The sequence below is a fragment of the Thermomyces dupontii genome (assembly GCF_041956625.1).
Source record: "Thermomyces dupontii strain NRRL 2155 unplaced genomic scaffold VTN31scaffold_1, whole genome shotgun sequence".
Taxonomy (NCBI): domain Eukaryota; kingdom Fungi; phylum Ascomycota; class Eurotiomycetes; order Eurotiales; family Trichocomaceae; genus Thermomyces; species Thermomyces dupontii.
Genome location: NW_027192307.1, coordinates 2,714,952 through 2,735,870, shown reverse-complemented (window position 1 = coordinate 2,735,870; position 20,919 = coordinate 2,714,952). Strand labels below are relative to the sequence as shown.

Genomic DNA, 20,919 nt, shown 5'->3' with positions numbered 1-20,919 from the left:
TAGCCTATCTGGACTCATTAGTGACTTCATATCTAACAGTACTTATGAGTACTCGAATCAACCCGGAGCTTGATGAAATTGGATTTTCATTCATTCAAGTAAACTTCGTGATTACAGCTGGCAATCAGCTGTCTCACTTTCACCTGACATGATGGAAGCACAACCCCTGTCATTCCACATCATCGATAGAAAGGGCAATCGGAAAACATCCAGAGCTCAGACAACTAGTACATAACACAGAGAATGAATCGATTGCCAAGCTGGCACCGTTATTCCTTGAATTCCTGACCTTCACTTTGTCTCCTGTCTCTGGTGATCTGTTCATTCAGCGGAGGCATACCATAGCCGATGATCACCTTGCTCATGGTGACCATGCGCATTCGACGACGCTGCTGCGAGTAGTCCCCCATCCAGGTAATCGGGGTGAGTCCCAACCTCACCTTCTGATTCACGAAGGTTCTGCTCTCCGCGGCATCCGTGACCATCATGGTTTCTCGGTTGAAGTCCTCGTGAGGCTCTGGAAAGTGGAAACGAATCTCGTACGGTGCAGAATGGAGATTGAGAGCCAGCCTATGGGCTTCCCTGACGATTTGCTTGAGGGAGTCGCGGGCAGCAACGGCCAAACTAGGGCGCATTGCAGGGCCTATCAACCTCCACAACCTCTCCGAATGATTGTCCTGCAGTGCTTGGCAGATTTGATCGAAGTCAGCACGGTTTCTGACGATATCGATCTGCCGGATAGTGGCTGCCAGCAAGGAATGCATCACAATGGAAGCGGCGTTCTTTGCTATTCCAAGACGTCAGCGCCCTTCTTGAGCAGCAAGTTGTTCCGGTTACTATAGAGGTACTTACCGGCATGAAGGTTCTTCTTGAGCGACAGAAGCTCTTTATCGACAGCATGGTCAACGCCCCGGACGACATTATAGAATTTCACAATATCTTGAATGATATAGCGGTTGATCGCTGTGATCACAAGCAGACACCGTATGGTAGGGTCATTGGAAGGCGCAGCTAACATCTTGTGATCCGGAAGGAAGGAGAGCACGTATCCGATGTTCAATCCATTGGGTTCATCAACTCTAGCAGTGAAATTGCGACCAAAGGCATCGGTCATATCCCAGAGGCCATGGAACTGGCTGCTGAAGTATGCCACTTTATGCTCAAAGGCATCTACCACAGTGTTGCTGGTCATCCCATATCCATTCTGTGGTCTGGAGACCTGAGGCCGCGACGCGAAATGTCCAGCATAACGATATCTCACTAGGTCCTGATTGGGAACAGACGACTGCGACGATGCAAAAGGGCCAGCATGGTGATTCGCAGTGAGAGGGGAAAGGGTGTTCTGCTGGTGCGTTTGTGGCATGGGAGCCGGCGGCCTGGTCCAAAGAACCATGCTATTGCCGTTGCCGTTTCTGTTGCGATTGGAGTTGTTACTAGGCAGAACATTTTGTGGACGTTGAGCAATGATCTTGCTCTGCCGAGCAATGGTCATCTTCTGCTTTTCGATAATGTTCTGCAGATGCGAGATTTTGGCCTTAAGGGAGGAAATCTCATAAAATTGACCACGAGAATGCTGTTGAGTTGTCTGAAGAGCTTCCGTGGCCCTCGCTAGCTCATTCTCAGTCTGCAGGCAACGGATCCGCAGCTCCCCCAGCTCCTGAAGGATGGGATCGTTCTGTTGATGCTGGTGCTCTGGGAACTGTGTACTGGGACTGGCAGACCTCGAGCCGACCGGATCCTGCGCCTTGATCTCGATGTTGTTGGCCATGATGAGCAGCAAAGGCACAGGCACAACGGTAGACGATTGACGAGGGAGAATGACTTTTTCGTGAACGGAAGATTCCAGGCGGTGGCTTTGCCGAGCCCTGAAGGCGACACTGAAGTCAGGAAGATGCTCACGACCATGTGTAGGGCTTCAATGAGGAATGAGTGAGGAACCCTTTACTCCGATAACAAGCATTAGGATAGGGTTCATGCTCGTTGAAGAGCTCTTCTGATCAGCTTGCTACGCGGAGCCTGCTATGCGTCCCTATTGTACCCGAAGGGGACTCTAGAGATTCATTTCTGAGCTCCGCGACATGATTTTGAGCCCTTTATGGACGAGATTATCACCAGAAACATCTGTGATGATGATGACCAGTTCACTGTCCAATGAAGAGCATAGCTGCGGATGTTGCGGCTGGAAGACTAGTAATTGCACTCAGTTTCATACCATGACTGAGGATTCATTTCATGTTTTGAGTTCTATAGCAATTGTTAGGGTACAATGGCGGCAGCACACAGTCACAAGGACCGCATGTTCTCAGCCGATTGGACAAGCAAGCATCAGATGCTACCAATGTCTCCAAAAGACAAAGAGATAAAATCTCCATGGCCCCTATTCATCGAACGCCTATCACAGGATTGAGTAGACACGCCAGCCAGGAGTACAACCATAACTACATGAAAATAATGGTGATGTAAAATAGTCTACTTGCAGAAGAAACAAGGAATAACAAATGACCTACCATGAGCTCCCACGTCTTCAAATCGCCTTCGTACGGGAAAAGAGACTGCTGTAGACAGCGTCGACAACAGGCTGCGCGCTGATTTGTCGGCCACCAAAGAATCGTCCATTGAGGCCCTTGATGGCGTTCTCTCCGCCCTGGACTCGGTCGAACTTGAGGTAGATGTCGCCTTGCGAGTTCGGATCTACAGCAATGTGAACCACGTGACCATATTTTTCTTCGCACTCCTGGCGAACGTCTTCTTCCAACTCCTTGATCCAGTTTTCGCCCTCTTCCCTGCAAAAATGTTAGTGAATCTGCCACGGAGTTGACGGAACGAGCGTCGACTTACTCTGCAGGGTCAAACATGTTCCGCAACAATACGCATCGACTTGCCATGTTGACATTGACCGGCAGTGGCTTAGTTTCTGTCTTCGGCCGGAGCATCTGACGCTGCTCATCTGCAGACTGTTCGGGTTGATCTGTTCTCGCCAATTTGCGCATCAATGCATCTCTGCTATAATTGTTGAAGTTCACACCAGCAACGTCTGTATCATCCAGCGCGCTGGCACCACCCGCGCCACGATCATTGTCTCGACCCCCAGCACGGTCGAAAGTGCTGGTACCGCCGGCATGCACTCCGCGGCCTCCATGGCCAGAGAATGAGGAACCCTGGTACCCTTGCTGACCTTGGCCCTGGAAACGTTGCAGTAGATTGGCCGTCGATTCAGGGGTGAACTTATCGTTGCCAAGGCCAACGCGGATCGGCCGACCAGCAAGGTCGAATCCGTTCATTTTCTCCAAAGCCTCCCTAGCAGAGTTGGGGTCACGGAACCTATGCAGGAGAAAAGGGGCGTTAGTACTCGAACGACTTGGAAAAAAAAAAAAAAGAGCGGGAAAACATACTGCACAAAGCCATAGCCCCGGCTCCGGCCAGCCTCGTCCTTCTGGAGCTGGACGAATTCTAGTTCACCAAAAGGTTCGAAGACATTCTGGAGATCATTCTCAGTGATACTGAAATGAATGTTACCAACGTACAACCTGTGAAACGGCGCGGAAGCGGAATGACCAGAATCGGAGTGTCGGGCCTGACGATTCTTCTCGGCTTCGGTCAACTGTGCGATGATGGGAATCCCTAGAAGTTTCTGGCCAGTGAGCTGAATGGCAAGCGGGACAGATTCTTCGTTCTTAAATTCAACGTAGCCCACGCTGGTTACCACGGTTAGCTTAGGTGATCAGAACACCAGTCAGGAGAGAAAGTGACATACCCTTTCGACCTTCCACTCACGCGATCCTTCACGATCTGGGCTTCCTTGACGGGGCCCACCTTCTCGAAGAATTCAATCAGTTCTTTCGTCCTCAGGCGCGCGGCAAGTTGTTGGACAAAGATGGTTCTCTTGTCACGCTCATCATCGTTGGGTGTTGGTGATCGGGTGCGGCGCCTGGGGCTAGGGCTACGTCGTCGTCCGTCGCGATCACGACGGTAGTATCTGTCGTCATCACGGTCCCTGCGGGATCGTCCCGAAGGGCGATAGTATCTGTCGTCGTAGGGAGAGCGTGACCTTGTTCGCGTACGGCCTCCACCGCGGTAGTAATCACCCCCGTAGCGGTCGTCACGGTCACGGCGACGACTCCGACTTCTCCTTCTACTTCTATGGCTCCCGTTAGCACTGCCATGCTCGCTCCTCGGACTCCTCAAGTCATCTTCGCCTCGATCGCGTCTTCGATCCCGACTGCGATCTCTGTGCCTGCGCTCCCGGTCAGGAGAACGGGGGCGATCACGGTCACGGTCGCGGTCGCGGTTACGGTCATGGTCGCGGCGTTCAGATGGATCCTCTTTCAGGCGGCCTCCGTCCCGTTCTTCAGATGATTTCTCCGTTGTAGCGGAAGCCGCAGCGGATTCGAGAAGCGCTTCCACATCGAGCGCTGACATGGCGGACAGTGCGCTAGTATCTCCTGAACGATAACTGACAATGAAGATCGACGATGTGGCGGAAAGGGGTGATCACTTTCAACAAGCTAAAGGCGAAAGCAATATCGATAACGGATTTGCAGACCTTTTCTCTGGTGCAGTCAAGGAGAGCAACGGAAAACCAGCCGGCTGTTGAACTCTCAGGGCACGACTGAGGCGACCGGAGCTTTGGGCAAAGAACAAGCGTGAAGGTTTGAGAGTCGAACCGCCGAACAACGCAGTGTTTTCTCTGGAATCGATTAGTAATGCATTTTAGCCACGTTTGGAAATTACAAGATATACCTTCCTATACAAGTAACTACCTACGTGCACAGGTACTGTACCTACCTCTAGTAGTAACTATACGCAGTCCGGAGTACCCCGTACTCCGTACGGAGTACCTTACTCCATACCTTACTCCGTACATACGAGTACTGAACAAGTACCCCGTAGTTGATACTCCGTACGAGTACTCCGTAGTTACGAGTACGGAGTACATATTATGTACTCGTATGGAATACTCTGTACGAGCTACTGTAAGAAGTAACTAGGTAGCCAGAACAATACGGTAACTGTCGGTAAGTTAAGGGGTAACGGACTCACCGAGTAATGCAGTAACTACTCGTAGTAGGAGGATACTCTGTAACTTACGAGTACTTACCTCAGTCCCGACTCCGTACATAGTGGTAATTTTGAAGTTGCAGTGCCTCGGCGAATGGCAACAATGAAGCAATGACGAACAATATACTACGGAATAATCCTAGACTTCAGGCTAAGGGATCGTCTTATGTACTACCGAAGCAAGATAAGTAATATCCATTCTCAACAAATAAGATAACATGACAAGAGTACCCCCTATTATAGATTACAAACCTTCGAGCTCTATCGGAAGTCCGGAAGCGAAAGGAACCCAGCGAGGAAAAGGAAAAGTCGACGGATATCATCAGGCTTGCCATCAACGCTATGGAAATTAACGACGACCTTCGAAAATGGCAAAGTTAATCCGTCTTGATCTCGGTTGGCGGAGGCAATTGAAGCTCGGTGCCGAAGACACGGTCCCAGAAACGGCTCGTCACACCGAAGCCATTCTGGAAATCGGCAAAATGATGCTGGAGATGGTACTTCTTCAGCTGCTTGTAGTAGTAGGGCAAGCTGCAGACAGGTCAGCGATGAAAAGCCCCTCACCCATGATCTGCGGATTACTGACTTGCGATGATGAAGAAAATAATGTGTCATGTCGTAACATACGTATCCAAAGATACCGCCACAATATGCCAGAACGGCAGCATGCCAGTTGTAGAAAATCACTGCGTGAGCAAACTTGTAGAAGGGTGCAGCAAGAATAACGAACAGCGCCGGCGGTAAGACCAGTCGGTACCGGTCCATTGGCAAGTAGTGGTGGATGCCGTGGAGGAGAAAGTGAAGGGAGATTCCGACACGATTATCAGGTAGCCATCTATTTACCCGTCAGCATGAGCGAGATGAGGCTCGAAAGAGCAGTCACGACATACTTGTCGATATGGAATAGAAATCGATGCATGACGTATTCAACAAGAGTCCAAAAGAAGAGGCCAAACAGCCAGTATCCCGCAGCAAGCACGTAGTTATTGAAGCCGGAAAGACCAACAGCTGTCCCATATGCGACGCATGGCAGCCAGATGATAGGTACCAAATACCAAGGTGTCTTAGATAAAGGTTCTAGGAAGTTCCCGAATAGCGGCGCGGATTCCCCGCCCTTGTAATGCCGGGGACGATGGACCTGTGAGAGATAGAACTCCTTGGAAAAGCCACCATACCAGAGCTGGGGGAACAGTGGTTTGCTCAGGTCGAGGAATTTGTGCGTGCGGTAGTCCGCAACAATGTCTGTTTCCTTCGATAGGTCTTCTTCCGATGCCATTCCAGTACTGGCATATACGCGCGGGCCGGACCCATTCGTTTCAGCAGTTGTGGCACTTGACTTGTCGTCTGACTCGAGGAAACCGACATGGCATTCCTCCAAAATCTCGTACGCAGCCTCAGTGTGGATATGGGAGATGGGATCACGCATAATCTTCGTCACGTCGGAACCTGCATGCTGCAGAATCAAATCGGCACCTCCGGGATGATCGTCCAGAAATCCGGTCACGTCATATACTTTAGAACCGATTGTCACAAAACATGACTTCTTCGAGTTGTGTGATCGAACTTCGGCTTGTGTAAACGTAGGCAGGGGTTTGCCTGGCATGATGGGTTCAGCGTGAATCTGGACGGGAGAAAAATGACCACAAGACAGCAGTGCAAAGAGTAAGCTAGTCGAATGAGGAGCAATAAAGATTGATGGGCACTGCGGTGGTGGGAGATGGGGCTTCAATATGCGCAGATTGTTGATTTTTTGAGAAGCATGGAGCAAAGCCATGTGATGGGTTTGAAGTCTGTTAGGTTAGGTTACTGAATATACGGATCGTACGGGGTACCCGTCAGTTACGAGGCCATACTCTCGACTCCGTACGAAATTGCTCAGAAATTGTCAGCTGATATTGTGAGATATCCCCTCACCAGTCACCACCATAGGGTCCCAAGCTTCAAGAAATTTACTCTCCTATCCTTTCCTCAAAGTGAAGTTCTCTTTGCAGCATCTGGGCGCCAGTGGATGGGAAAGTTTCGATGTAGGTAGTTATGAACGCTCCACCGCATTACGGAGTCTTTACCAATCTTCCCGTAATTATGGAACAATCAGGTGCATTAGTTAATTACCGTGTGCACGTGATTCCATCATGCCTTACGGAGTACTCCGTACAAGTTACAAGTAACTAGCTTAGTCATCAGTTCGGGAGAACCCATTCCGAATAACGTGTAGCTTCCTAATTAAGTATGTACGAGTAAATACTCCGTAATTTTTGTGTACGGATACTCTGTACCTGCAGGCTGCAGCTAGGATAGCATCAGCCCATCAACTCGCCCCTAGGGTTTGAGCCCTAACGCACCTCGAAGTTCCGTGTACAAAAGCATTTCTGCGTCCCAGAATCCTTCATCGATGAGATGAGGGGGAGCATCGACATGATGAATTCATCCAGTAGCTCTTTCTTCCATTGTCACCTCTGTCGTCCATCCTGAAACTTCCAGACCAGGAACTCATCTATTTCGCACCAGTTCATTCCAGTACTACGAGTAGTACTAATGCTCGTAGTATCTACTCCATAGTACTACTGTTAGTCCTTAGTGAGCCCTCTCACTTTTGCACGATCGAGGACAAGTTTACTGCCATCTCTACATACTTGTAATAACTAGCTCTCCAGAACTTGAACTCGTAGGCAACTGCTGTATTAGGCATTTATTCGATTTTTATCAGAGTTGTCAGCTTAACTGCGAGAAACTTCAACTACTACATAGTAGGAAGTGAGATATAGCCTTTTAACGTTTGACTCTGCGAGTCCACGAAGTTGAGACATCGAGTTTAACCTTTGGTGGATTACGAGGAAAATACTCTGAACGATGCACGGAGGCCCGTACTGGGGTTTTCTTACTACTTACTACATACAGGGTATGGGTACGGGAGTACTCGGACAGTAGTCGCCTACGGAGGATTAATGTGTGAGTGCGTCCCTGGAGCACGGATTGTTGCAACTCGCAGCGAGCGAGGTGTTTTCCAGGTATGCAATTGCGCTCGATTGCATGAAGGAGAGCTACGGAGATATTCGATGCGGAGTTGCCCGGCCGCGAGTCTCGTAACTCTCTTGATGCTGGCCTGGAGTCTATGTATTCTGAATTTCTGATTGAGGTATTATTTTGTCTCTGATTGTCACTCGAGTTTCATCCTTCGAACCATGTACTCATAGCTTGCGCTGTGAGACCCATTGCCTCGCTTCCGTCGTCAACCAGCCGAACGAGTTGGTCTGAAGAACCTGGGCCAAGAAGCCCAGAGGCCATTATTATATCTCCGCTCCAGAGCTCCCAGGCCCTAGGGCTCGCACTGGCAAGGCTCAAGCAGCATCGTGGCGGGGTGCCAACGTGCCAGCGCCACTCGATTTGGGAAATTAATTTACTAACTAGTAGGTACTCCGTACGGAGTCTGTACGGACCACGGAGGACCACACTGTACCATGGACTACGAGTTAGTCGTGTTCTTGGCCAGTATGGATCGACACTGGGATTTTTGGTGATTGAGGTCGTTGAACTGCAAGAGTGCAAGTCTATTGTGGTGATTGTCCCATCCTCCAGGGCTAGAAAGCGCGTATTAACGCCTATGGCCTCGGAATGAGAGTAAAAGAAGCTCACCTGTCAAGCTTCGGACGTTTTTCTCCTGTGATGCGACTGAAACCAAGTTAAGCATGCTAGTGCCCGGTGGTGACAGTGGTCCCATTCAAGAACGCAATTTTAAACAAAGTTAAGAGTCGAGATTGCGGGATGCAAACTGAGTGGACGAGACGCGACCTCACGCTGTCGAGACTCGAAGCCCCAAGCCACAGAGGGAAAGCATAGACGCTAACAGCGCGCCATCATTCCCAGTCTGGCCGACGCCTCTCGATCTGATGCTCTCAAATTCTTTCCACGCCCTAACCTATTTCCCCATCGAGTACTCCGTACTCCGTACGGAGTAGATGAGTACGGAGTAATACTAACCTAAAAATGCCTTCAAGGTTGGCAGAAGAGCCGATCACAAGCCTAGAGCAACTAGCGGAGCTATCATCTTGATTTAGAGCGAACACACTTGAGCTTACATATAAGCGAGACTTCTCAAGCCCCGCGGACATTGCTTGAACGCTTTGGGTACTTCAAGGTGATCAAGGGCTTCGGACGCAATCACGGGACCAATCGTGAACAATTGTCAAGTAAGGCAGTGTCAGGACTGATCGCGACAAGCCTGGGAGGAAAAGAAGGGCGAGTTGTCAATCTCCTCAGATAACACCAAGCAAATATGTCATCTCCTGCACCGGCGCGTCCTCAAATTCATCCAATTCGCTATCATCTCGCGCGGCTGCAACAGACGAAACCACATCTGCCCTATGGTCGGCTTATCTGTGTCGCTGCAGCCCCCTCCGTCACGTCAACGGAGATGTTGCTGGAACTCGCAGACTTGGTCGGGCCATACATCGCCATTTTTCTGATCCAGGCCGACGTGATTGACGACTGGACACCGGAGACGGGGCATAAGCTCACCGTGATCGCCAGAAAACATGATTTTATTCTGTGGGAAGGCGGCAGAGTGTTGAATGTCAGTCCCAGCGTGGTCGGGAAGTCGGAGGAGGAGAGATATCATGCGACGCAGATTATGCAACGGAGATACACCAAAGGCATCGTCCAAATTGCCTCTTGGGCTGGATTGGCGTCTTACTGGACCACTCCAATGCCAGCAGAAATGCAGGAACATGACCATTTGATCCCTGCTCTGAAGAGCGCCGCTCGAGAAACTGTGGCTAAGATCTCACGGCTGGTCCAGACGGAAATCACTGTGGAAGATGACGGGCAAGGATCCGAGACCGCTTCGCAAACCGACAACCCCGCGCGCCGTGCTGAAGAGGACCTTCCGATCAAGTTCTCGAATATCTCGATGACTCAGTCGATCACGCAGTCTTATGAGTCATCCGATAAATTCCATCACGTTTTGCAAGAATCGGAGACAGCGGTTAACCCAGGAGATGGTTTCGAGGGCGCGGAAGAGACCAAGACCGTTTCTTCAGCGTTCCACCTTGCCCGAGGTTTGATACTGGCGCTTCCAGCGGTTGATAACCCATACCCTTTCGTATGGGATTACCGTGACAGTTGCCTAGCGGCCGGTCGCCTCAACCGGGATTTTGTGGCAGGCTTCCAAGTCCACGATCATTGGACCGTTGTCTCGCGAAACCCCAATATTCTCAAGGGGACCAGCCCAGCCGCGGACCCTTATGGAGATAAAGAGAGGCAATCGGGAGAGGATCCCGACGGTGGGTTTATCATTTTGTCTCCGCTGCCAGGCGCGGAGGAGTCGTACGAGGCCGATCAGATTGGAGCTGCTCTCGAGGAGCTCATCAAAAAGGCTATTGACGCCACTGGTGACAACAGCGGCCCAGTTGTACCCCCGAACCGCATGCTTCATATCCCTGTGATCCCGCTGGGAAATCAAAAGAAGCGTCAGCTATCATGACCGGTATGACTTGTGCACTTGGTGGCATGCAAGCGATACTACCCTAGAACATCATCCTGCTTACGGAACTTTTCATACATAATGCATTGTTCTGGTTGTGGATTGATCGGTATGTTAAACGCGTTCGAATCGATTGTTATTGAAGGATTAGTATCGAATGCACAATGGTTCATGAGCAGTACAATACAGTATCTGCCCTAGGTTTTCTAGAAAGAACGGAGTCGGAATGGACCGTGGTTCTCTGCTGTCGACGGAGGAGCGGATGACACCAGGCGTTGCCCTGATAGGCTAATTTTTTTTTTTTTTTGTCCTTATCAACCGACAACCATAACCTACACAGTTCTTAACTGGGCATAGTTTAACCGTCTGAAGAGACAATAAAACTCTCAATATCTCCCTACTCCGTATCGAAGTCCGCCAGTTTCGTTTGCGAAGTGCAGTGTGTGTACTAGTAGTCCTCGTATTGTTTGCGAGCAGTGTCTCCAAAGGTTCACGGTCAACATGATAACAGCTGTTGATGACGAGCAGCCTTTGCATGGTACGTCTCATTTATATACGATTCGGTCCGAAATTGTCGAGCTTGACCACTGATAAGTGGACCGTCCGCGGCACTACCAAAAGAGAATTACAGTGTTTGATCTTCCTCAGTTATACCGCAAGCCAACTGCAGAGGAGCTCCTTCAAGCTTTAGAATTACTCGCAATCAGGCCTAGAACTTTCGGCAGCGCGGTCGGTGATGCGCCGCGAAAAGTCGTCGTCGATCCAGCCGGCGTCTCGCGATATCTCACGTCGATAGTGTCTAGTTCGCTCGCGTGGATCGAGTCCCACGAAGCGAGGGAAGAAGTGTGGAATGCAGCTGCAGTCAGGCTGAGCGAACGGTCTGGCCGAACTGCCATGCCGTCAATGTCACGTGTGTTTCACATACCACTCTCCGCCACGCAAGAAGTCGCTCTGACCTTGCATGAGCCATCGCTCACCGCTGACAACTTGGGGATGAAGACTTGGGTGTCGTCCTATGTGCTGTCGCGGCGTCTGCACACGATCCTCGACGCCGTACCCGAACTCGTTCCGTCAGAGTCTACCACCTCTCAATGTAGCCAGCAGAAAGTGCGGGCCTTGGAGTTGGGATCGGGGACTGGGCTGGTTGGCTTATCATTTGCTGTCCTCCGCGGGGCATCGGCATCGGTTCATCTCACGGACCTGCCTGCTATTGTACCCAATCTGTCACATAACGTCGAGTTGAACCGTAGTGTGCTAGAATCGAGTGGCGCGCAGGTATCGGCTGGTGTGCTAGATTGGTCCGTTGTTCCCGATACCGAACCAACACGCGAGGACCGGTACGATATCATCCTCGCTGCCGACCCGCTGTATTCTCCCGAACATCCAAAGTGGCTTGTGCAAACGATTGCTCGATGGCTCAGCTCTGGCGTGAATGCACGTGTTGTCGTTGAAATGCCGCTGCGTGAGGCGTATCTTCCGCAGGTTGAGGAGTTTCGGCAGAGGATGACTGAGATTGGTCTCGGGATAATTGAGCAAGGCGAAGAAGTCGCCTATGATGACTGGGAGACTGCGACAGGGGATCTGATGGAAGTGCGGTGCTGGTGGTCTGTATGGGGATGGAGCGAGAAGGTTTGACATTGGGTACGACAGCCCTACTGATTTGACGTTGTTATGATGATGAGAGACGACGGTCACAACAGACCTAGATAGTATAGACTCATGAAATAGAGCATATAGAGCATCTGACAGACCTCGGCGAAACCCGGACACCAATTCCTGCAGCACGATAAGTTCCTGGTGCCTCATTAGAGTACCGGGGGCCTTCGCCATCGCGAATTCGCTCCGCCATTCTGAATTCCAGGTCTTCCAACGTACGGAGGGCACCCTTCATATCAAAATTAGAGCCGCAGGCCTCCCCATTGGACTTCCCCAAAGGATGATGACACCTCTAGCATGAGGGATCAACCCCTCAAGCATGCAGAACGTCCGACATGACGCCATGACCTTATGACGTCACCTGCGCTTTGGAAACAGTCAGATGCACATCCATCCTTTGAAAAATGAAGCTGATCTGCCGGTGAGGGAAAAGAAGCATCAGAGGAGAAAGAAAAAAGTAAAAGAAATGGTGTTCGGTCTCTTATCCATCATCTCGATCCCGACAGTGACCGGCATCTCACTAGGGGCAAGCGAGCAACGGAAACGGAACCGTCGGCGAGATGACGAGAAACGCATGGCTAAATTCTTCATGGATGTGTACTGCGATGGGCAAAAAGAGGTAGTGCAGAAGTTGAATGGACAGAGAGTTGTTTTAAGGAACAATAAGGTACCTTGGACTGTACCTCCGCCAGAACTGTTTTTTAGGTCCTGGATTACGACATTTGATGCTAATGGCGGAACCTGTACATCAGGCATATCTTGACCACGCAGATCCATCTCTTGGAACCCATTCAAGTCATACCGCGCAAGCATTCTACATCGCTTATCCCGATGAATCTCGAAAACGCGGCGATGGGCTTGTGAGTTCCGTTTCCGATGATCCACCCATGCTCAACTGGCTTTATGTCGATAAGGATACGATGGAAGTTAAATACGGGAATAGAACGCAAAGTATAGAGCATATTGTTGGACCATGGGATTGGACCGAAGGGGATGATGAAGAAGTTGGGGTGGTACTGGAACGGGCAGAGGCATTCGCTGCGGTCGAAGAGGAAGAGGACGTTTGGGCACTCTATTATGATCGATATGATGAGGGTCTGGCCGGATATGTCGATTCTGGGAAGAGGGTCATCCCGGTCAGCATTGACAGGACTTTGGTTGAGCCTTCGCAGCAAAATAGGTGACATCGGATTTGATTTCTATTCTAGAGGTACACTCCAAGTTCATGATATTGGGTATCATGTACTCCGTATTCTGACAAAGGTATTCAGTGTGACTCAATTTTCGCTGCTCTGGGACTCTGCCCTCCTCTTGCGACTAGCCATGATTGCTTCTTTCTTTCGCCGTTCTCGTCGACGGTCATATGCGCTCTTCGTACTGATCCGATTTCGTCGGGCCTCACGAGCCAGCTTCTCATCCCCTCGCAACTTGGCTGATGCTTGTCTGGCCTTGACGCCATGTTTCTTGAGATACTTCCTGTCCTCTTTACTGAGGTCTGGGAGTGCATCCAGCAGCCATTTCTGCACGGATTTATCTTCGGTTCGACCTTGAAGTTTTTCGCTGATGTCGATCATGTTCGCAATGCTCTTGACGTAGGGGATATCCTCTTTCGTATAGAAAGTCACTGCAACGCCACCCTCGCGACCTGCACGACCTGTGCGACCAACACGATGCACATAGGCTGCGCTTGATGTGGGTATGTCGTAATTGATGACGCCGTTGACGCCGCGGAAATCGACGCCTCGAGCCAACAGGTCAGTGGTGACAATGATCCATATCTCCCCTTTGCGAAAACCTTTCATGATCTCGGAACGACGCTTTTCGGAAAGGTCCGAGTGCAGGACTGCAATGCGCGAAGAGCCTCCGGCCTCCACAGGGATATCGTAAAGCAACTCGGAATACAGAGCAACTGCACGAGGAATCGTTTGCGTGAAAATCAGAAACGGTGGCCTCAGCCGCGGTTCGTTCGAAGGAACGGGCGCAGTCGGATGAATCAGCTGCCGAAGACCGAGCAGTTTACCCTGTTCATTGCTCGCATAGACCAGTTTGTGTCTGATGTTTGGAACAGCGGTATCTTTTAACCCGATGACGACCCGAATCAGAGGCGCGGCACGACTGACGCCTAGGGAAGCGCGTCGGTCCTTGATCATTGACTTGGTGAACTCCTCAATGCTGGAACCCATCGTAGCAGACCAGAAAGATATTTGTAAATCCGCATTTGTGCACGCCTTCCAGATTGCCGTTGTTTGGTCGCGGAAGAGGGGATCCAAGAGTACATCCGCCTCGTCAAGAACAAGATGCCGAACCGAGGGCAAAGGGGACACAGCTGTTTTCTGTTTCGCGGACAGCGCGTTCACTAGAACCAATGGTGTAGTCACGAGGATGTCGCTCTTGGTGAGGGCAACGTTTCGTCGTCGTCTTTCATCATGTGACTCGTCCGGCTTTTCTTCATCATCGTCGCTAGATTCAGTTGACGATGAATCTTCACCTTCTGTATCATCTTCCAGTTCTTCCTGATCATCTACTACCCTCATGCCTTTTCGCATGGCCGTAACCTTGACACCAGTCCCGAGAGCAAGCTTGCGACCCTCATTGGCAATCTGTCCAACCAGCTCCTTTGTCGGGGCAACAATGATTGCGAAAATCTCACGTTTACCCGGATTTTCTCGATGATGACGAACCACCTTGTGGATCAATGGGATCATGAATGCTAAAGTTTTGCCGCTGCCTGTAGGGGCAACCACCATGAGGTCTGGATTGGTATGAGTCTCTGTGTCGCTCTCCGTTGATACGGAGATGCCCCCAAGAAGTATAGGTAGGCTGCCGATTTGGACTTCGGTTGGAACACGAAAGCCTTGCTCCGCTATATTTTGCTCGAGGCGTTTTGATATGGAATATCTCTTGCGTAACGCTCCAAAAGACGTCAACGGCTCCGGGTACAGTTGTCGTGCCTGCTTTTGCTGCTTCTTCGTCATAGAGGCTATCATCTTGTCTATCTTTTTACTCTTCGTCTTCCCGCCCAGTTTTATGGCCAGAATCTCCCTCAAATCCCTTAGATCGCTGACCTTGATCTTGTGCGACTTGAGAATGGAGCGACGCTGCGCTTCATCCATGCTTTTCGTGTCCTCATCTTCAGCAGACTCTTGGTCGGCCTCGCCTGATCTTTGTGAACGTTTCAACACTGTCTCATTCGCACTAGACGAGGCCCTCTTCGGCGCTCCGAAGAAGTCTAGAGTCTGATCATCGCTTGCCTCGGAATCATCGACCGTCTCTTCGCTATCCTGTCGTTTTCGCTTCTTGGACGATTGGGTATCAGCGGAGCGAAACAGCTGGGGATTCTCGGATTTGCCGGCGGATGGAAGACGAGAGGATGCGGTGGCAATCGGTTTGGGTTTGATATTGGATGAGCGAGTCAGGACTTTGAGGGCATCCATGACGACCCTCGCGTCTGCTTATTTGTTCGCCGCTTCGCGTTGACAGAGAAACACAGTCGAGTAACACGTCGAGATCGATGGTATCGCGGTCGTCAATACTGCGTATGAGTAGCTTTGAAGAAAAAAATATCATTGGTCTGAAAAGTCCAGCCAATCAGGAGGCTCCGTTTCGTAAATGGGTCTGGCATTAGTTATCCAACCCGCTCTTCATGCTGACAGGATAGAAGTACTCCGTACTCCGTACACTTTGGAGAAACTGACAAAGACCAACTTACGTTGTTTCTTTACCATGTTACTTGCCTGGTATATGTATCTGCGCAGCTAACATCTCTCCATTGTCTATCATACAATAGTACAAGCCGCCGTCAACAGCACAAACAAAGGAAATGAAACACAGTTGTAGATGCCGATGGTGTGTCGATGCGAAAATCAGGTCATAGGAAGAGTGTGGTATGAGAATCTACCTAGTGACCTCTCGCGTGTTCAGGCTCTCCTCGGTACCCAACCAAATGACGGCGGCCAATGATTTCGCCAACAGTGAAGAAGCCGAGCACCTCTGCGGCAGTCACACCGATCAGGGCCAGCTCCTTGTTGCTGAGGTTGCGCACACGATTGATGATAGCCTGAGGTGAGCCGACGGTATTGCTCAACGTAGAGGGGTTGCGGAGCGCATTGAAGAGTGGCGCGAAGTACGAGCGGAACGTAGCCAGATCACTGCAACGATCGAACCGTTAGAGCTAACAATCCGTGGTGACGAGAGTATTATGAATAGGAGAATGTAACTTACGGCGGGTACATGTTCTGGCCACGGAAAACAAGTCTACTGAGCTCGAAGCCGACTTTGGTGTAGTAGATAGTCGGGGGAATCATGCCTGCATAACATCCAGTTTAGCAAATTGCACCAGGAAATGACAGAGTTAAAGGCGACAAAGAGCCGCTGAAGGGACTATGAACAGAACAGGAGGGGTTCATACGGTCCACGAAAGAAATGACTCGGCCGGCCGGGCCTCCGATCTTCCTGAGCGCACTACCAATATTCTGCGCGGCATTCGCGATGACCGGTCCAGCTGTGGAAGTCACCCTAGACAAGCCTTCCGAAGCCTTTGACGCGGTCGATGACGCAGCCTCTCGGGTTTTATTCGCTGCTTGTGACGAGGAAGAGTTGTGGCGGATAGCGGTCCTTCGGGTCAGGAATCGCGACTGCCGAAGCACGGCGCGAGATACCGTTGTAGGGGTCATAGTGCCTTCAATCCTTCGAGTCGGCGGTCAGGGCAGACACTTGGACGGCAAGGATGGAGAACAAAGTGGTCGGGGTCCCTGTTGCAAGGGCAGAGGAGACTCAATTGGCGGGCCTCGAGCGAGTGCACCTTCTGACCATCCAGGCCGATCGAGATTGCGGAAGAGTGGACAACACCGGAGAAACTAGGAAATCCTTTCAATCACGTGATAATGCTACAAGTTCCCAGCTCCACTTTCCATAACTGGATAACTAGTTCGTAAGTTCGTATTTCCGTTGCTTTACGTTATGTAGGGTTAACTATTTCCAGAATAGGCACTCCGTAGGTAAGCCATCAATGTGAGAGTGTGGAACTAGACGTCCGAATGAATGTATGAATCTATGGATGACTAATGACCTAGATACATGTAGAGAACCACCAAGAGAATAAAGCCCCCGAATGGTGGACTGCACAAGAGCTGGACAAGCCTAAGCGAGTGCTGACTAAGCACTACATCCAACAGAGAGTCCACTTGCAGCTTCATTTTCTTGACAACCATCATGTGCAATGTGCAGCTCTACGATTATGAATCTTCTTGAGAATATCCCTCCTTCTGATCATTGGGAAACTCCAAGCCTAACACATGCTAACACATGCTATTCAGCAGGTCCAGATTGTAACTACTAACATCAAGAAAGGAAAGGATCACGCTGTTAGGTACTATCTACCCATATCCCGAGGTTGAATCATGTCATCCCTTGACGCGAAGAGGCTGTCAAATCGTTCATCTTCGGTCCCGGCGCCACATTGGAGAAGTCTACCCTATTGGATTGGTCGGCGAAGAAAGGCGACGATCATCCTCTTATGAACTTTGCAAAGGGATCCCAGCAGAATGAACTGTACTCTGAAAAAGTACTTATGCGTGTTTCAGTGAGCAAAGTTGCAGACTGCAGAGCCAGTGGACTCAGGTAGAAGCTTTTCAGGAGGACAATCGACATGCCGATCCATGATTCTCAAGATCTCTTCTACAGAAGCTTCCCATCAGCCATGTGAGTCTCCAACCACCCAATTACCATCTTCGTTCTCGCCAAATCAGCAAAGTTGCCATGATCCGGGGAGATCACCTCCCTGTAGACAGGATCCTGTCTGACATCGATATAATCTTGGACATCTCGGAATGTGATCTGAATGAGGCAGTCAAAATCCGCCATGCCTGTCTCTGGAAAATCGCCAAAGATCTGGTTCATCATTTGTCTTGTTCCCGTGGTATTGTGCGTCTGTGCTCAATCACGATTCAGTCCAGAGACCTTGGATCCTTTGTGAGACAAGAAGATTTTCCTCACCATTGTATAACCAAGGATTCTCTTCTTGATCAGAAGCTCTTTCACGAGAGGCGCATGCTTTTCACTCGTGTAGCGATGATAAGCCTCTTCGTCCATCCCTGGCAATCGATACGCACAAATAGTGAGAGCAAAGACACGAGGAAGCTGTCCCGTCATGGTGACTGAGTACGGCGAATTCTCGAACATATGCAAGCTTCCCTGCCTGAGAATAGCTGATTATCTCTCATCAAACGATTTTGCCTCCTTTTATGTTGTTGCAGCCGGAAATTGGTGCTCTACGCATACCCTGACTTGTAGCATATCCCTCCCCACTAGATATCTCATAATTGTCCATTTTTTGTGCTACTGTGTGGCAGAGGGTCCTGGATGAGTCTGGAAACGGTAGGGAATCCGGATAAAAGCGGGGAAGAGAAAGAGCGAGTACACCAGGAGTAATTCAGACACATGATGCCCAAAGCACTCGGATGCTGGATCTGTACAATTGCGCTTGTACGACGCTCCTAACAGTGTTCTTCAAAAGTGGATTGCATATTACCTTCAATATTATGGAAACTGGGCATTCTTTATCAGTTCGGAGTCACAGAATCAGTGGCTTGTAGTGGCAGTTGTGTTGCCACACGAGTTTGGTTTCTCATGCTTGACCCTAAGTCAATCCATTGTTAGGCATTGTTAGGAACTTATCGGGGATATCAGCACAACAAAGTGACATTCATCTTCAGTAAATGACAATAACTAGTAGTTGTATCCTCAGTTTCCCTTGTAACACCAATCTCAACAGTTCTTGGCTCTTGTTCAAGGATTGGAGAAGGTCAAAGCTTCCACCTACTAATAACTGGGACTGCTATTAGTCTTTATTGTGACCAGTCATCGGCCTGAAGCCGTTTGTGAACACTGGACTCTGCTGCACTTTATCCCAATCGTGCAACATAAAACCATTCTGCACGGAGCATTCAACCTCCTCCTGTCCGCGAGCCAAAACCTCTGTGTCGTAGGCGTGAACAGCCTCGCAAAGACTTGCACTGCCTGATCTTACAAGGAGAATGGCTTCTGTCAAGTGACTGACATCGCAGATGCAGTGATTAAGACCCTGTCCTCGATCTAAACCACCTTATTGTTAAACTTGGGATATTTCACGCCTCGGGACAGAAATACGCACATGGAGGCATAGGGTGTGCAGCATCTCCGACAAGGGTCATCCGGCCACCGCGGTTGTTCCACTTCTTGGGAATCCAATAGCTAATATCTGCTTTGTGAACTTGAGTGTCGTCGGGAATCCATGTGAAAGCGGATCTAGCCGGTTCGCCGAGAGTTTGGGCCTTTTCTTTGATGAGCTTCAGTCGCTCACTGTACGACAGCGAGTTGTCGTAGTCCGCAAACCAAGCCATTGCCAGATGGAAAATCCAAGTCTCTGGATGATCTGGTCCATCAGGCATGCTAGAAACTATCGATAGGTAAGAATATTTTCAGGTGAATTGCAATAGTTGGTACATGAAACCCACTCGATTGGAATGCATGGAAAGATCGATCGCTTAGAGCTAGGTAACTCGTCGGAAACCTTTCTCTCAGATATCGAGCCTTTTCCGCATCCCCATAGCACACGGTCATGTTGGTATGAAAGATGGGGAACTTGGTCACGGCGGCCTTATCCGCACCGCCAGCGGCGAACTCGCGGACCTTTGATCGCGGACCATCGGCTCCGATAAGGATGTCCCCGACTGCGTTTGTACCGTCACTGAAGATTGCGATGACGCCATTTCCAGACTCGTTGAAGGCTATATCAATGAGATTTTTGCCGTACTGATTGCGTCAACATTATACGGCTCTTCTGGAAGTTCAAGGGTTCAAGCACCGTACCTGGACATCAATGCCTTCAGCAGCGAGTGCTCGCATCTTGCTGCGCGGCACCCTTAGACCCTTCTGATAAGGAACTCCAGCCAAGAGATTGCCAGACTCTCCGTGAATGATTGGATATTTTCCACCTGCATTGATCGGAATGGCAGGATTGCATGACACCTTATCCAATTTGGCAAATATATTGGTAGGAAGCAACTTCTCGAGACGATCAAGTGCCCAGTGAATTGCCATTGTCCATTCGTTGCTGCGATAATTCATCATGACTTCCTTTTCAAAAATCGTGTACTTAATCCCATTCTATGGGCCGTCTTCGTTAGCAGATTCCTTGCACCACTTCGATCTAGACCTCGCACCTTCTTCAATGCTTGTGCTAGTATCAGTCCAGTGATGCCTGTTTCTCAATAGTGAGTAATGACACTCGAAAGAACTTGAGTTTCTCACCGGCACCAATGATGATGACATGAAAGTCTTTCTCGCTCATGGTGCAGATGTCCAGGGAAAGAGAGATCTGGCCATCTACAAGTCAGTCCCCTGATTGTAATGGTACTCTCGTCGTGGTCAGAGCCCAGTATTAGACTCCAGAGATCTTGTTTCTCCTACCTAATTTCTCGAATGGCCGAAGGTAGCCGCAGTTTCTTAATAGTGTTATCAGTTGCTCGAGACACCGTTGCAAACGAATCGTCAAGAGTCCACAGTTCGTTTCTCCGACTTGTTTGCCACTTTTTCATGAAGAGTAAGTATCGGACCAAAAGAAAGTTGGATCAGAGTCCATTAAATAACTCTCAATGTTGCTTCCGTGCATGAGTACTATGAGCCATCAACCGGCTAGTTGCACAGAAAATGTAACCCGGCTTGGAGAATGGATACTTATAGAACAA

General features: G+C 49.9%; 10 protein-coding genes across 10 annotated transcripts; 3 read left to right on the top strand and 7 right to left on the bottom strand.

Moving 5' to 3' along the window:
• Positions 1-269: 269 nt before the first annotated feature.
• On the bottom strand, positions 270-764 carry VTN31DRAFT_1032 (uncharacterized protein; the record flags this gene model as incomplete). Its single annotated transcript, XM_069401045.1, has 1 exon — positions 270-764. One exon carries the CDS (start codon positions 762-764, stop codon positions 270-272), a length of 495 nt encoding a protein of 164 aa, XP_069263888.1.
• A 23-nt stretch (positions 765-787) lies between these two features.
• Positions 788-1,768, bottom strand: VTN31DRAFT_1031 (uncharacterized protein; the record flags this gene model as incomplete). The annotated part of the gene is made up of 1 exon (XM_069401044.1): positions 788-1,768. One exon carries the CDS (start codon positions 1,766-1,768, stop codon positions 788-790), a length of 981 nt encoding a protein of 326 aa, XP_069263887.1.
• Positions 1,769-2,524: 756 nt separating this feature from the next.
• On the bottom strand, positions 2,525-4,419 carry VTN31DRAFT_1030 (uncharacterized protein; the record flags this gene model as incomplete). The annotated part of the gene is made up of 4 exons (XM_069401043.1): positions 2,525-2,783; positions 2,839-3,321; positions 3,393-3,695; positions 3,755-4,419. The coding sequence occupies 4 exons, from the start codon at positions 4,417-4,419 to the stop codon at positions 2,525-2,527; spliced, it is 1,710 nt and encodes a 569-aa protein (XP_069263886.1).
• A 1,016-nt stretch (positions 4,420-5,435) lies between these two features.
• Positions 5,436-6,661, bottom strand: VTN31DRAFT_1029 (uncharacterized protein; the record flags this gene model as incomplete). Its single annotated transcript, XM_069401041.1, has 3 exons — positions 5,436-5,589; positions 5,645-5,893; positions 5,949-6,661. 3 exons carry the CDS (start codon positions 6,659-6,661, stop codon positions 5,436-5,438), a joined length of 1,116 nt encoding a protein of 371 aa, XP_069263885.1.
• Positions 6,662-9,331: 2,670 nt separating this feature from the next.
• Positions 9,332-10,537, top strand: VTN31DRAFT_1028 (uncharacterized protein; the record flags this gene model as incomplete). The annotated part of the gene is made up of 1 exon (XM_069401040.1): positions 9,332-10,537. The coding sequence occupies one exon, from the start codon at positions 9,332-9,334 to the stop codon at positions 10,535-10,537; it is 1,206 nt and encodes a 401-aa protein (XP_069263884.1).
• Positions 10,538-11,054: 517 nt separating this feature from the next.
• On the top strand, positions 11,055-12,172 carry VTN31DRAFT_1027 (uncharacterized protein; the record flags this gene model as incomplete). Its single annotated transcript, XM_069401039.1, has 2 exons — positions 11,055-11,075; positions 11,159-12,172. The coding sequence occupies 2 exons, from the start codon at positions 11,055-11,057 to the stop codon at positions 12,170-12,172; spliced, it is 1,035 nt and encodes a 344-aa protein (XP_069263883.1).
• Positions 12,173-12,575: 403 nt separating this feature from the next.
• Positions 12,576-13,377, top strand: VTN31DRAFT_1026 (uncharacterized protein; the record flags this gene model as incomplete). Its single annotated transcript, XM_069401038.1, has 2 exons — positions 12,576-12,860; positions 12,946-13,377. The coding sequence occupies 2 exons, from the start codon at positions 12,576-12,578 to the stop codon at positions 13,375-13,377; spliced, it is 717 nt and encodes a 238-aa protein (XP_069263882.1).
• A 93-nt stretch (positions 13,378-13,470) lies between these two features.
• VTN31DRAFT_1025 (uncharacterized protein) lies at positions 13,471-15,627 on the bottom strand (the record flags this gene model as incomplete). The annotated part of the gene is made up of 1 exon (XM_069401037.1): positions 13,471-15,627. The coding sequence occupies one exon, from the start codon at positions 15,625-15,627 to the stop codon at positions 13,471-13,473; it is 2,157 nt and encodes a 718-aa protein (XP_069263881.1).
• Positions 15,628-16,091: 464 nt separating this feature from the next.
• VTN31DRAFT_1024 (uncharacterized protein) lies at positions 16,092-16,866 on the bottom strand (the record flags this gene model as incomplete). The annotated part of the gene is made up of 3 exons (XM_069401036.1): positions 16,092-16,341; positions 16,415-16,499; positions 16,602-16,866. The coding sequence occupies 3 exons, from the start codon at positions 16,864-16,866 to the stop codon at positions 16,092-16,094; spliced, it is 600 nt and encodes a 199-aa protein (XP_069263880.1).
• Positions 16,867-16,893: 27 nt separating this feature from the next.
• VTN31DRAFT_1023 (uncharacterized protein) lies at positions 16,894-20,522 on the bottom strand (the record flags this gene model as incomplete). The annotated part of the gene is made up of 9 exons (XM_069401035.1): positions 16,894-17,049; positions 17,918-18,121; positions 18,188-18,331; positions 19,251-19,285; positions 19,344-19,628; positions 19,687-19,984; positions 20,042-20,338; positions 20,395-20,432; positions 20,483-20,522. The coding sequence occupies 9 exons, from the start codon at positions 20,520-20,522 to the stop codon at positions 16,894-16,896; spliced, it is 1,497 nt and encodes a 498-aa protein (XP_069263879.1).
• Between the last annotated feature and the right edge of the window lie 397 nt (positions 20,523-20,919).